We start from the raw sequence: 13955 nt of genomic DNA, 5'->3' as shown, positions 1-13955 counted from the left end.
GTAGAGAACCAGGCAGAGAGAGAGGGAAGCAGGCTCCCTGCTGAGCAGAGAGCCCAATGCAGGGCTCGATCCCAGGACCCCGAGCGTGTGACCTGAGCCCAAGACAGAGGCTTAACTCGCTGAGCCTCCCAGGCGCCCCTTCTCTGCACTTTTTAATTCCTCCTTTCTCACCTGTGTGTGCAGTTGTCCTAGATGAATTTGTTCTGGCTATCCGTTCTTACACAGTATTACCGCAAAATTTAGCAGTTTCAAGTGACACTCATTTATGATCTCGGTTTCTGAGGATCCGATATCTCGGGAGGGATGGCCCACCTAGACCCTCCATTTCACAGGGTTTCCCAGGGCTGCACGCAAGGTGCTGCCTGGCACTGGGGTCTCAGGTGAGGGCCCCACTGGGGAAGAAGACACTTCTCACTTCACTTACATGCGCACTGGCAGGATTCAGTTCCTTGAGGGCCACTAGAGTGGGGACCTTGCTTCCTTGCTGGATGGTGAATGGAGACCGTGCTCAGTTCTCTGCTGCAAGGATCTCTCCCACATTGTACCAGCTTCATCAAGGCCAGAGAGAGAGACAGAGACAGAGAGAAAGAAAGGACTGGCTTTGAGATGAAAGTCACAGTCCTGGGTAACTCAGCCCCTTGATGGTGCCATCTGCCATGGTTTAGAAGCACGTTACTTGACGGGAGGGTAATACAGGAGACTGTGAACACCAAGCGGTGGATAGCCTCTTGAAGGCCTTCTTGGAGTCTGCCTACCAGAACTCTTCCATAATACTGAGTGAAAAAAATCAAATCAGAATTCTCTGTTTAAAAATCAGAAACATATGAAAATCAAACTATGCTCTTTAGGTGTGCATACCTACCTCATTAAACCATAAGGAAAATGAATGAAAACGTTACGTGAAGAATCAGCACGGTAACCATCTGTAGCATCGAAAAAACGACTCTGGTCAACAAAGGACATATCAAGAGCCTTCTTGGTGGCAACAAAGTTCTATTTCGTGACTCAAGCTTTGGCTATACAAATATTTGCTCCATAACTGATTTGTATCTTATGCTCTTATAGGTCACATGTTTTTCAGTCCTATGCATTTTCCATCAGATGAAAGAATTGTTTAAAAATTTAGGGTGAACTAAACCCATACTCTAAGATTTAAAATGAAAGCTTACCTTTAGGATTGGATGGCCACCCTACCATGAAATTTAAAGCTATGACTTCAAAGGAGTCTTGGAACGTCACTAGGACGGCACTGCCTGAACTAGTGATACATGTGCATCAACATCAGTGATTCTTACAGGCAGAAGCCAAGTCAATGGTGCCCAACCAAAGAGAAATTCTGCAGACTATATGAATAGTATGTACACACACACACGCACACACAAGCATGCACACAAGACCTAGATGTAGTGTCTGTTTGATGTTCCAGATCAAAAGAGATCCATGGTAAAAGAAAACCTACTGAAACAGCAATCACCTCAGTGACTGAGAGGACGTTACTAAAGGGCAGGTGGGGCCCGTCCAGTATAATGGAAATGCTCTATCCCGACAGGTGCGGGGATTACACGGATGGGCTTCTGTGTATCAAAATTCACCACTATGGTTGACTACACGAAGGATTTTTTAACTTCACTCTGTGTCAGGTTCACCAAAAACAGAAAATCAATCATAAAAGGCAAACAAGAAAGAGTGATGACATTATTTCTTTGTGAATAAATCTCTGTCTTTAACAAATTGTCATCTTGGCCACTTGGCCTTCAACTTAGTTAAATGACACTACTATGGGCTCTTCTGGATCTTTGCATGGCATGTTGCAGTTGTGTGTGTGTGCGGTGGGGGGTGCTTCCTATAATCGAAAAGCAGTGGTGAGGAACCTGACAGAGGCACTTGCTCAAAGCACAAACGAACAGAATAGAGGAGTACGTCTCTAAGGATGGTCCCTGGGACTTCAACATCAACGTCATCTGGGTACTTGTCAGAAATGCCAAACCTCAGGCTCCCCATGTAATCAGAACCTGGAGGATGTGTCCCGACATATTTAACAGGCCCTTCGGATGACTGCCGCATCCCAACGTTGGACTATCGCTAAGTAGAGCAGGCGAAACAGTAACTGAACAAAGTTACCTTGGCTAACATCCATTCCGATTTCCACTGGACACCCCCCACACCCCTACCCACCCCCCACACACACATAAAATGTGCTGTACCTTTCCCAGGTCTGGGAATAAATTCTGAGGAGAGGCACACTCGTATTTTGCTACATTTCCTTTCCGTTCTGTTGAAGAGTATTCTTAAATACGAACGACTTAAGACTGAAGATGAGGCGACGTCTTTCAGAATCTAAAGACCATCCAGAGAAAGGCAACACAAAGATATGTGACCGCAAACTTAACGCTTCCGGAACGACGAATCAGGGCAGTGGCGGGAACCATTCAGATAGTGGCCTGCCACGGCTTTAGGGTAGACAACGTGACCCAAAGACAGAAAGACCCCCCAGAAAACCCATTCCCGTGGCAGAGGTCAACAACGTCACACACACATAGACAGCTGTCCCCTTCCTCATTGCTCAACAGTGACCCATACTACAGGGCCTTTTCCTCCTGTCTCATGCCCCTTCCCACATGCCACCCTATGCACATGGAATTTCCTCCCCACTGACCATGGGAAGAAATGCACGACCAGAGATAGGTTGGCCCCGATCCCATCCTGCTAGAGGTTACACGAGGGGAGAGGAAGAATGTAATTGCAAATGCCACCTATCAGGTAACAGCCCTCTGCAGAGGAAGAGGAGAAGACAGTGGTCCAGAAGATGCCAGTGGTGTGAGTCAGGAGGAAAAGCAGACCTGACAGAATTGATCCCATCTAGAAAAGAAAATTTGTGTCCCACGAGCTCAAACCATTACATAGGCAAACACTGCTGTGCCTCTGATAATTACTTAAATAATGGGTAAACAACAACAAGGAAGACGTGTTGACAAATCACCCGGTTTGGGCAGTATATAGAGGCCACGGCACGAGGACAGACACTTCCACACTCAAGACCTTCGCTTTCCTGGAAACCCACCCAGAACCTCCAGCCTCTGACACCATGGTCAACTCCTGTTGTGGCTCCGTCTGCTCTGACCAGGGCTGTGGCGAGGAGTCCTGCTGCCGCCCCAGCTGCTGCCAGACCACCTGCTGCAGGACCACCTGCTGCCGCCCCAGCTGCTGTGTGTCCAGCTGCTGCCAGCCCTCCTGCTGTGGCTCCAGCTGCTGCAGGCCCAGCTGCTGCACCTCTAGCTGCTGCCGCCCCACCTGCTGCCAGACCACCTGCTGCAGGACCACCTGCTGCCGCCCCAGCTGCTGTGTGTCCAGCTGCTGCCGCCCCTCCTGCTGTGGCTCCAGCTGCTGTGGCTCCAGCTGCTGCAGGCCCAGCTGCTGCATCTCTAGCTGCTGCCGCCCCTCCTGCTGTGGCTCCAGCTGCTGTGGCTCCAGCTGCTGCAGGCCCAGCTGCTGCACCTCTAGCTGCTGCCGCCCCACCTGCTGCCAGACCACCTGCTGCAGGACCACCTGCTGCCGCCCCAGCTGCTGTGTGTCCAGCTGCTGCCGCCCCTCCTGCTGCGGTTCCAGCTGCTGCAGGCCCAGCTGCTGTGGCTCCAGCTGCTGCCGCCCCACCTGCTGCCAGACCACCTGCTGCAGGACCACCTGCTGCCGCCCCAGCTGCTGTGTGTCCAGCTGCTGCCGCCCCAGCTGTTGCTAGACCACCTGCTGCTCCCCAACTTGCTCTAGTGGCTTCTGCTGCTGAGGATCCTGGCCGGCACCCCCGCTGTCTTTCAGCAACCAATCTTCCTCAGCTAGTCCCACTGAGCGCGGAATCGTGACAGGCCAACTGTCAAACCTCAGTTCCGGCCGCCCTTTCAACCTACGTGGCCTCCAAATGTACTCCCCCACCAACAACACCCTCCTCCCCACCTCCTTCTTACTAGCTCCCTCCCAAGGGAATACGGACCTTGCATTTTCCCTGAAATCTCTCAGCCAGCGTGTCATCCAAAGCACACTCTTCTTTCCTGCCAGGTCTCCTCATACAGAGATGCTCCTATACCTCAAATAAACCTGAACGTCTCCGGGCATACAGATCAAAGGGCCTTGTGTCTCATTATTTTTCCCTCGTGAACTGTTATCCTTAGCAGGTCGGATGCATTTCTGGTGCTCCCTGCAGAAAGGGGAGTCCACCGCAGACGACTTCAGGATTTCCACCTCTATCCCCTCAGCACTCTCCATGCTGACATCGACACTGGTGGTTTATAGCAAGCCCCCGCTGCTCTCTGCTGAGCCCTTTGTCTAGATGAGGGAGGAAATTCTTGGCAGGCAGGCCACAGCTAGGGAGAGGAAGTCTCGAGGAGAAGTCCTCAACCAGTGGGCAGCACTTGGTGGATGAAGTGCTCTAGCCCCTTTAGCCCCTATCCCCTCGAGTGGGGGGGTGTGAGACCGGGGGCCTCAGCCAGGACTGCACCTCAGCTACCTACAGGGCTTACCTGCTCTGGAAATCATTCTGGATTGGCTTCCATCCCTTCCCTGCATCACTCTTCACGTTCCCTATGGCACTTCTTGAGATCACCTCCCAAACAAACCACTTGCTCTCAGACCTCTGTTGTTGGAGTCTGCTCCGGACATCACCCTAACGCCAGCCTTCCGGAGCTCAGGATCAGGACCTTCAAAACATCTCCATACAACAGGCTCGGTGACCGTGGTGGCAGGCCACCCCGAGCATGAATCTCCACTGAAGCACTTAATCTTTTCACTATATGCTCTTCCTTCCTACAGTACTTGCACACTTGGTCTTAGACTATTAGTCTCCAATTCCTAAAGTAACTTTCTCCGCCCCTGAGGACAGGACACTCTCCCATGAGGAACACAGACCATCATGTTAGGAGCTGTCTCCCTACACGAGGACAATTTGAGGGGAACTGTGCCCATCTGTGATGCTTACACCGCACTCAAAAAACCAGACTAGGGCGCCTGGGTGGCTAGTGGGTTGAGCCGCTGCCTTCGGCTCAGGTCATGATCTCAGGGTCCTGGGATCGAGTCCCGCATCGGGCTCTCTGCTCAGCAGGGAGCCTGCTTCCCTCTCTCTCTCTCTCTCTCTGTCTGCCTCTCCATCTACTTGTGATTTCTCTCTGTCAAATAAATAAATAAAATCTTAAAAAAAAAAACACACAGACTAAAACACGATGTGCAAGGGAGAGCTATCGGGACAAATGCGTAAGAAACAGAAGGAGAGGGCACCTGGGTGGCTCAGTTGGCTAAGCAACTGTCTTCGGCTCAGGTCATGGTCCCGGAGTCCCGGAATCGAGTCCCGCATCAGGCTCCCAGCTCCATGGGAAGTCTGCCTCTCCCTCTGAACTTCTCGCCTCTCATGCTCTCTCTCTCTCACAGTTTCTCCCTCCAAAAATAAATAAAATCATTTACAAGGAGAAAAAAGGAAAAGAAGGAGAAGGAGAAGAAGGAGAAGAAGGAGAAGGACGAGGAGGAGGAGGAGGAGAAGAAGAAGAAGAAACGGAGGGAGACATATTAGGTGTTTAAAAGGAACGAATGCAAAATGTGGTTTCCCTCCAATTCCACCCCCATGTTCCGACACCACAATGAGGGGGGTGGACTGGGGAAGTGGACTGCTCCTCTTAGAGGCAAGGGGGCTGAGCCTATGTACTCCTACATCACCTATCAGTAGGCGTGGACAACCCCTGGTGCATAGAAAGAAGGGAGGGGCCAGACGTCCAGCTGTGGTCCACCCCTAGGCTGACACAATTCCCTGCACAGCAGTGTGCGCAAACAGTGTGAGCCATGCGTAGCCCATACACGGCACTAGCGTGTGTTCAGGGCATTTAAGGCAAAAGACGCCGAATGAATATCCATATCTACCCCTGCCTCTGCTCATGTCTATGGATTGCTCTCATTAACCCTGCTCCATGGGGTCTGCCACCACTTCTAGAAAAACTTACAAGACAGGGAGTTAGAGGGTGGCTCCTCTGCTCCTTGAGCTGACTTGCCTGGGGGCTCTGACCTCCAACCCCATCCCTGAGAGTGCTGAGCCCATGATTCCTACGTCCCCTTCAGGCTACACTACTTGCTCATCGTCGGTTGATCCTGGGAATAGGAATACCAAGAATGCTCCTGTAGATCAGCCCAGTGCTAAACACCTTCCTAATGGCTCCCAGAGCTCTCTTCTGATTTCCCGACACTAGAAACCCAGAGGGATAAGGTGCCAGCCAGAGTTTTCATACCAATCACATTTGACTGCGTTCCCCTCAAGCTAGCTTTCCTCCTTTCGACACACGACCCCTAGATGCACACAGCCTATAATTAGAGGAGAAGGAGGCACAAATTCCCCAAATGGATCACCGGGATCAAGAAGATGTGGAAACTTCTCCTTGCACTCTAACCTCTAGATCCATGTATTCATACAGGGCCATGAAAGGTTCTGGATATCCTGCGGTCCAGTTCAACACAGATCCCATGTCCAACAGCCTGCCAACATATGAGTATTCCAGATTCCCAGGGGTCAATGGCTACAGATTCTTGGGCAAGGACTAAGGAAATTCTATGATAGACACTTCCTGGGGTCCTCCACCCAGAAAGACTGGGCTCTCCGTTGATGGGTTAATAGGTCTGAGGACAGCCTGAGGTCTTCAAACTGTGTCAGGGATCATGACCTTCCATTGGGATCAAGGACCTCGGCCTTTGTTCTTTTATTCTTAAGCTCTTTTAAAGACACACACACACACACACACACACACACACGCCTCTGTGTGTGTGTGTGTGTTGTATGTGTGTGCACACACACAAAGGTGCACCGTATTTGGCTACCTATATCCTTGTTTGACTGTTCCAGGGGGAGAAAGAGAGACAGAGACAGAGACAGAGATGGAGAGAGACCAAGCTCAGTCAGGGTGACGGGCTGATGGAGAAGCAGACTCTCAACTGAGCAGGGAGCCCGAGGCAGGACTCCATCCCAACCCTCCAGGACCATGACCTGAGCCAAAGGCAGAAGCTGAACCGACTGAGCCCCCCAGGAGCCACGTCCACCTCCCCAGCCCCCGGCTGCCTATATCCTATTATGACGGACACCATGCCCGATGATCCATATCGTTAGGCCCCTGAGGGTTTCACATCATTCTGACCCTTGGCATTCCACTCTGGTGGGCCATCACATAATAATACACACATTACTTCCTCGAGTTCAATGCTGCCATCTGGACTCGGCCATTCAGGGATATTATCCTCCCATTATTCCAAGGGAGCATATTCCTGGTCCCAGCAATCCCAGCACACCTCTCCCTTCAGAGAATAGGCAGTATTACCTCAGTGACCTGCTGACACCGATACTTGATGACTCCTGGATATCTTAGTAAACAGAGTGCCCCCAGACCTCTCCTAGGGAATCGAGGCCATTTGGAATTTCTGGTTTTAGGACTACATCAGTTTTAGCACTTCTCATTCTCTGCATGGTTCTTCATTTTTTTTTTTATTATTTACTTAATCATTTATTTATTTTTTAGACAGAGACAGAGACAGCGAGACAGAGAGAGATCACAAGTAGGTAGAGAACCAGGCAGAGAGAGAGGGAAGCAGGCTCCCTGCTGAGCAGAGAGCCCAATGCAGGGCTCGATCCCAGGACCCCGAGCGTGTGACCTGAGCCCAAGACAGAGGCTTAACTCGCTGAGCCTCCCAGGCGCCCCTTCTCTGCACTTTTTAATTCCTCCTTTCTCACCTGTGTGTGCAGTTGTCCTAGATGAATTTGTTCTGGCTATCCGTTCTTACACAGTATTACCGCAAAATTTAGCAGTTTCAAGTGACACTCATTTATGATCTCGGTTTCTGAGGATCCGATATCTCGGGAGGGATGGCCCACCTAGACCCTCCATTTCACAGGGTTTCCCAGGGCTGCACGCAAGGTGCTGCCTGGCACTGGGGTCTCAGGTGAGGGCCCCACTGGGGAAGAAGACACTTCTCACTTCACTTACATGCGCACTGGCAGGATTCAGTTCCTTGAGGGCCACTAGAGTGGGGACCTTGCTTCCTTGCTGGATGGTGAATGGAGACCGTGCTCAGTTCTCTGCTGCAAGGATCTCTCCCACATTGTACCAGCTTCATCAAGGCCAGAGAGAGAGACAGAGACAGAGAGAAAGAAAGGACTGGCTTTGAGATGAAAGTCACAGTCCTGGGTAACTCAGCCCCTTGATGGTGCCATCTGCCATGGTTTAGAAGCACGTTACTTGACGGGAGGGTAATACAGGAGACTGTGAACACCAAGCGGTGGATAGCCTCTTGAAGGCCTTCTTGGAGTCTGCCTACCAGAACTCTTCCATAATACTGAGTGAAAAAAATCAAATCAGAATTCTCTGTTTAAAAATCAGAAACATATGAAAATCAAACTATGCTCTTTAGGTGTGCATACCTACCTCATTAAACCATAAGGAAAATGAATGAAAACGTTACGTGAAGAATCAGCACGGTAACCATCTGTAGCATCGAAAAAACGACTCTGGTCAACAAAGGACATATCAAGAGCCTTCTTGGTGGCAACAAAGTTCTATTTCGTGACTCAAGCTTTGGCTATACAAATATTTGCTCCATAACTGATTTGTATCTTATGCTCTTATAGGTCACATGTTTTTCAGTCCTATGCATTTTCCATCAGATGAAAGAATTGTTTAAAAATTTAGGGTGAACTAAACCCATACTCTAAGATTTAAAATGAAAGCTTACCTTTAGGATTGGATGGCCACCCTACCATGAAATTTAAAGCTATGACTTCAAAGGAGTCTTGGAACGTCACTAGGACGGCACTGCCTGAACTAGTGATACATGTGCATCAACATCAGTGATTCTTACAGGCAGAAGCCAAGTCAATGGTGCCCAACCAAAGAGAAATTCTGCAGACTATATGAATAGTATGTACACACACACACGCACACACAAGCATGCACACAAGACCTAGATGTAGTGTCTGTTTGATGTTCCAGATCAAAAGAGATCCATGGTAAAAGAAAACCTACTGAAACAGCAATCACCTCAGTGACTGAGAGGACGTTACTAAAGGGCAGGTGGGGCCCGTCCAGTATAATGGAAATGCTCTATCCCGACAGGTGCGGGGATTACACGGATGGGCTTCTGTGTATCAAAATTCACCACTATGGTTGACTACACGAAGGATTTTTTAACTTCACTCTGTGTCAGGTTCACCAAAAACAGAAAATCAATCATAAAAGGCAAACAAGAAAGAGTGATGACATTATTTCTTTGTGAATAAATCTCTGTCTTTAACAAATTGTCATCTTGGCCACTTGGCCTTCAACTTAGTTAAATGACACTACTATGGGCTCTTCTGGATCTTTGCATGGCATGTTGCAGTTGTGTGTGTGTGCGGTGGGGGGTGCTTCCTATAATCGAAAAGCAGTGGTGAGGAACCTGACAGAGGCACTTGCTCAAAGCACAAACGAACAGAATAGAGGAGTACGTCTCTAAGGATGGTCCCTGGGACTTCAACATCAACGTCATCTGGGTACTTGTCAGAAATGCCAAACCTCAGGCTCCCCATGTAATCAGAACCTGGAGGATGTGTCCCGACATATTTAACAGGCCCTTCGGATGACTGCCGCATCCCAACGTTGGACTATCGCTAAGTAGAGCAGGCGAAACAGTAACTGAACAAAGTTACCTTGGCTAACATCCATTCCGATTTCCACTGGACACCCCCCACACCCCTACCCACCCCCCACACACACATAAAATGTGCTGTACCTTTCCCAGGTCTGGGAATAAATTCTGAGGAGAGGCACACTCGTATTTTGCTACATTTCCTTTCCGTTCTGTTGAAGAGTATTCTTAAATACGAACGACTTAAGACTGAAGATGAGGCGACGTCTTTCAGAATCTAAAGACCATCCAGAGAAAGGCAACACAAAGATATGTGACCGCAAACTTAACGCTTCCGGAACGACGAATCAGGGCAGTGGCGGGAACCATTCAGATAGTGGCCTGCCACGGCTTTAGGGTAGACAACGTGACCCAAAGACAGAAAGACCCCCCAGAAAACCCATTCCCGTGGCAGAGGTCAACAACGTCACACACACATAGACAGCTGTCCCCTTCCTCATTGCTCAACAGTGACCCATACTACAGGGCCTTTTCCTCCTGTCTCATGCCCCTTCCCACATGCCACCCTATGCACATGGAATTTCCTCCCCACTGACCATGGGAAGAAATGCACGACCAGAGATAGGTTGGCCCCGATCCCATCCTGCTAGAGGTTACACGAGGGGAGAGGAAGAATGTAATTGCAAATGCCACCTATCAGGTAACAGCCCTCTGCAGAGGAAGAGGAGAAGACAGTGGTCCAGAAGATGCCAGTGGTGTGAGTCAGGAGGAAAAGCAGACCTGACAGAATTGATCCCATCTAGAAAAGAAAATTTGTGTCCCACGAGCTCAAACCATTACATAGGCAAACACTGCTGTGCCTCTGATAATTACTTAAATAATGGGTAAACAACAACAAGGAAGACGTGTTGACAAATCACCCGGTTTGGGCAGTATATAGAGGCCACGGCACGAGGACAGACACTTCCACACTCAAGACCTTCGCTTTCCTGGAAACCCACCCAGAACCTCCAGCCTCTGACACCATGGTCAACTCCTGTTGTGGCTCCGTCTGCTCTGACCAGGGCTGTGGCGAGGAGTCCTGCTGCCGCCCCAGCTGCTGCCAGACCACCTGCTGCAGGACCACCTGCTGCCGCCCCAGCTGCTGTGTGTCCAGCTGCTGCCAGCCCTCCTGCTGTGGCTCCAGCTGCTGCAGGCCCAGCTGCTGCACCTCTAGCTGCTGCCGCCCCACCTGCTGCCAGACCACCTGCTGCAGGACCACCTGCTGCCGCCCCAGCTGCTGTGTGTCCAGCTGCTGCCGCCCCTCCTGCTGTGGCTCCAGCTGCTGTGGCTCCAGCTGCTGCAGGCCCAGCTGCTGCATCTCTAGCTGCTGCCGCCCCTCCTGCTGTGGCTCCAGCTGCTGTGGCTCCAGCTGCTGCAGGCCCAGCTGCTGCACCTCTAGCTGCTGCCGCCCCACCTGCTGCCAGACCACCTGCTGCAGGACCACCTGCTGCCGCCCCAGCTGCTGTGTGTCCAGCTGCTGCCGCCCCTCCTGCTGCGGTTCCAGCTGCTGCAGGCCCAGCTGCTGTGGCTCCAGCTGCTGCCGCCCCACCTGCTGCCAGACCACCTGCTGCAGGACCACCTGCTGCCGCCCCAGCTGCTGTGTGTCCAGCTGCTGCCGCCCCAGCTGTTGCTAGACCACCTGCTGCTCCCCAACTTGCTCTAGTGGCTTCTGCTGCTGAGGATCCTGGCCGGCACCCCCGCTGTCTTTCAGCAACCAATCTTCCTCAGCTAGTCCCACTGAGCGCGGAATCGTGACAGGCCAACTGTCAAACCTCAGTTCCGGCCGCCCTTTCAACCTACGTGGCCTCCAAATGTACTCCCCCACCAACAACACCCTCCTCCCCACCTCCTTCTTACTAGCTCCCTCCCAAGGGAATACGGACCTTGCATTTTCCCTGAAATCTCTCAGCCAGCGTGTCATCCAAAGCACACTCTTCTTTCCTGCCAGGTCTCCTCATACAGAGATGCTCCTATACCTCAAATAAACCTGAACGTCTCCGGGCATACAGATCAAAGGGCCTTGTGTCTCATTATTTTTCCCTCGTGAACTGTTATCCTTAGCAGGTCGGATGCATTTCTGGTGCTCCCTGCAGAAAGGGGAGTCCACCGCAGACGACTTCAGGATTTCCACCTCTATCCCCTCAGCACTCTCCATGCTGACATCGACACTGGTGGTTTATAGCAAGCCCCCGCTGCTCTCTGCTGAGCCCTTTGTCTAGATGAGGGAGGAAATTCTTGGCAGGCAGGCCACAGCTAGGGAGAGGAAGTCTCGAGGAGAAGTCCTCAACCAGTGGGCAGCACTTGGTGGATGAAGTGCTCTAGCCCCTTTAGCCCCTATCCCCTCGAGTGGGGGGGTGTGAGACCGGGGGCCTCAGCCAGGACTGCACCTCAGCTACCTACAGGGCTTACCTGCTCTGGAAATCATTCTGGATTGGCTTCCATCCCTTCCCTGCATCACTCTTCACGTTCCCTATGGCACTTCTTGAGATCACCTCCCAAACAAACCACTTGCTCTCAGACCTCTGTTGTTGGAGTCTGCTCCGGACATCACCCTAACGCCAGCCTTCCGGAGCTCAGGATCAGGACCTTCAAAACATCTCCATACAACAGGCTCGGTGACCGTGGTGGCAGGCCACCCCGAGCATGAATCTCCACTGAAGCACTTAATCTTTTCACTATATGCTCTTCCTTCCTACAGTACTTGCACACTTGGTCTTAGACTATTAGTCTCCAATTCCTAAAGTAACTTTCTCCGCCCCTGAGGACAGGACACTCTCCCATGAGGAACACAGACCATCATGTTAGGAGCTGTCTCCCTACACGAGGACAATTTGAGGGGAACTGTGCCCATCTGTGATGCTTACACCGCACTCAAAAAACCAGACTAGGGCGCCTGGGTGGCTAGTGGGTTGAGCCGCTGCCTTCGGCTCAGGTCATGATCTCAGGGTCCTGGGATCGAGTCCCGCATCGGGCTCTCTGCTCAGCAGGGAGCCTGCTTCCCTCTCTCTCTCTCTCTCTCTGTCTGCCTCTCCATCTACTTGTGATTTCTCTCTGTCAAATAAATAAATAAAATCTTTAAAAAAAAAACACACACAGACTAAAACACGATGTGCAAGGGAGAGCTATCGGGACAAATGCGTAAGAAACAGAAGGAGAGGGCACCTGGGTGGCTCAGTTGGCTAAGCAACTGTCTTCGGCTCAGGTCATGGTCCCGGAGTCCCGGAATCGAGTCCCGCATCAGGCTCCCAGCTCCATGGGAAGTCTGCCTCTCCCTCTGAACTTCTCGCCTCTCATGCTCTCTCTCTCTCACAGTTTCTCCCTCCAAAAATAAATAAAATCATTTACAAAGAGAAAAAAGGAGAAGAAGGAGAAGGAGAAGAAGGAGAAGAAGGAGAAGGACGAGGAGGAGGAGGAGGAGAAGAAGAAGAAGAAGAAACGGAGGGAGACATATTAGGTGTTTAAAAGGAACGAATGCAAAATGTGGTTTCCCTCCAATTCCACCCCCATGTTCCGACACCACAATGAGGGGGGTGGACTGGGGAAGTGGACTGCTCCTCTTAGAGGCAAGGGGGCTGAGCCTATGTACTCCTACATCACCTATCAGTAGGCGTGGACAACCCCTGGTGCATAGAAAGAAGGGAGGGGCCAGACGTCCAGCTGTGGTCCACCCCTAGGCTGACACAATTCCCTGCACAGCAGTGTGCGCAAACAGTGTGAGCCATGCGTAGCCCATACTCTGCACTAGCATGTGGATGGGCATTTAAGGCAAAAGTCGCCCGAATGAATATCCATATCTACCCCTGCCTCTGCTCATGTCTATGGATTGCTCTCATTAACCCTGCTCCATGGGGTCTGCCACCACTTCTAGAAAAACTTACAAGACAGGGAGTTAGAGGGTGGCTCCTCTGCTCCTTGAGCTGACTTTCCTGGGGGCTCTGACCTCCAACCCCATCCCTGAGAGTGCTGAGCCCATGATTCCTACGTCCCCTTCAGGCTACACTACTTGCTTATCGTCGGTTGATCCTGGGAATATGAATACCAAGAATGCCTGTAGATCACCTCATTGCTAAACATCTTCCTAATGGCTCCCAGAGCGCTCTTCTGTGCTTTATACTTTCCCCACACTAGAATCTCAAGGGAATAATGTGCTTGCCAGTGTTTTCAAAGTAATCAGTTTACCATTTTATCCTCAAGCTTGCTTTCTTCTCTCAGAGTCATGACCCCTAAATATACAGAGTGTATAATAATGGTAAAATGAGGTATCAATTCCCATAAATGGA

The 13955-nt window shown here is 51.0% G+C and overlaps 1 protein-coding gene across 1 annotated transcript in view; it reads left to right on the top strand.

Annotated features, from left to right (window-relative positions):
* Nucleotides 1–3085: 3085 nt before the first annotated feature.
* Nucleotides 3086–13955, top strand: part of LOC309851446 (uncharacterized protein) — a gene marked incomplete at both ends in the record, with an annotated part of 110077 nt that continues 99207 nt past the window's right edge. Inside the window, 2 exon segments of the mRNA XM_082706766.1 lie at nt 3086–3724; nt 10713–11299. Coding sequence (XP_082562892.1) covers nt 3086–3724; nt 10713–11299 — 1226 coding nt within the window.

Source organism: Mustela nivalis (assembly GCF_964662115.1).
Source record: "Mustela nivalis genome assembly, chromosome: 17".
Taxonomy (NCBI): domain Eukaryota; kingdom Metazoa; phylum Chordata; class Mammalia; order Carnivora; family Mustelidae; genus Mustela; species Mustela nivalis.
Note: the sequence above shows the minus strand (reverse complement) of the source record. Positions and strands in the feature narration are given on the sequence as shown.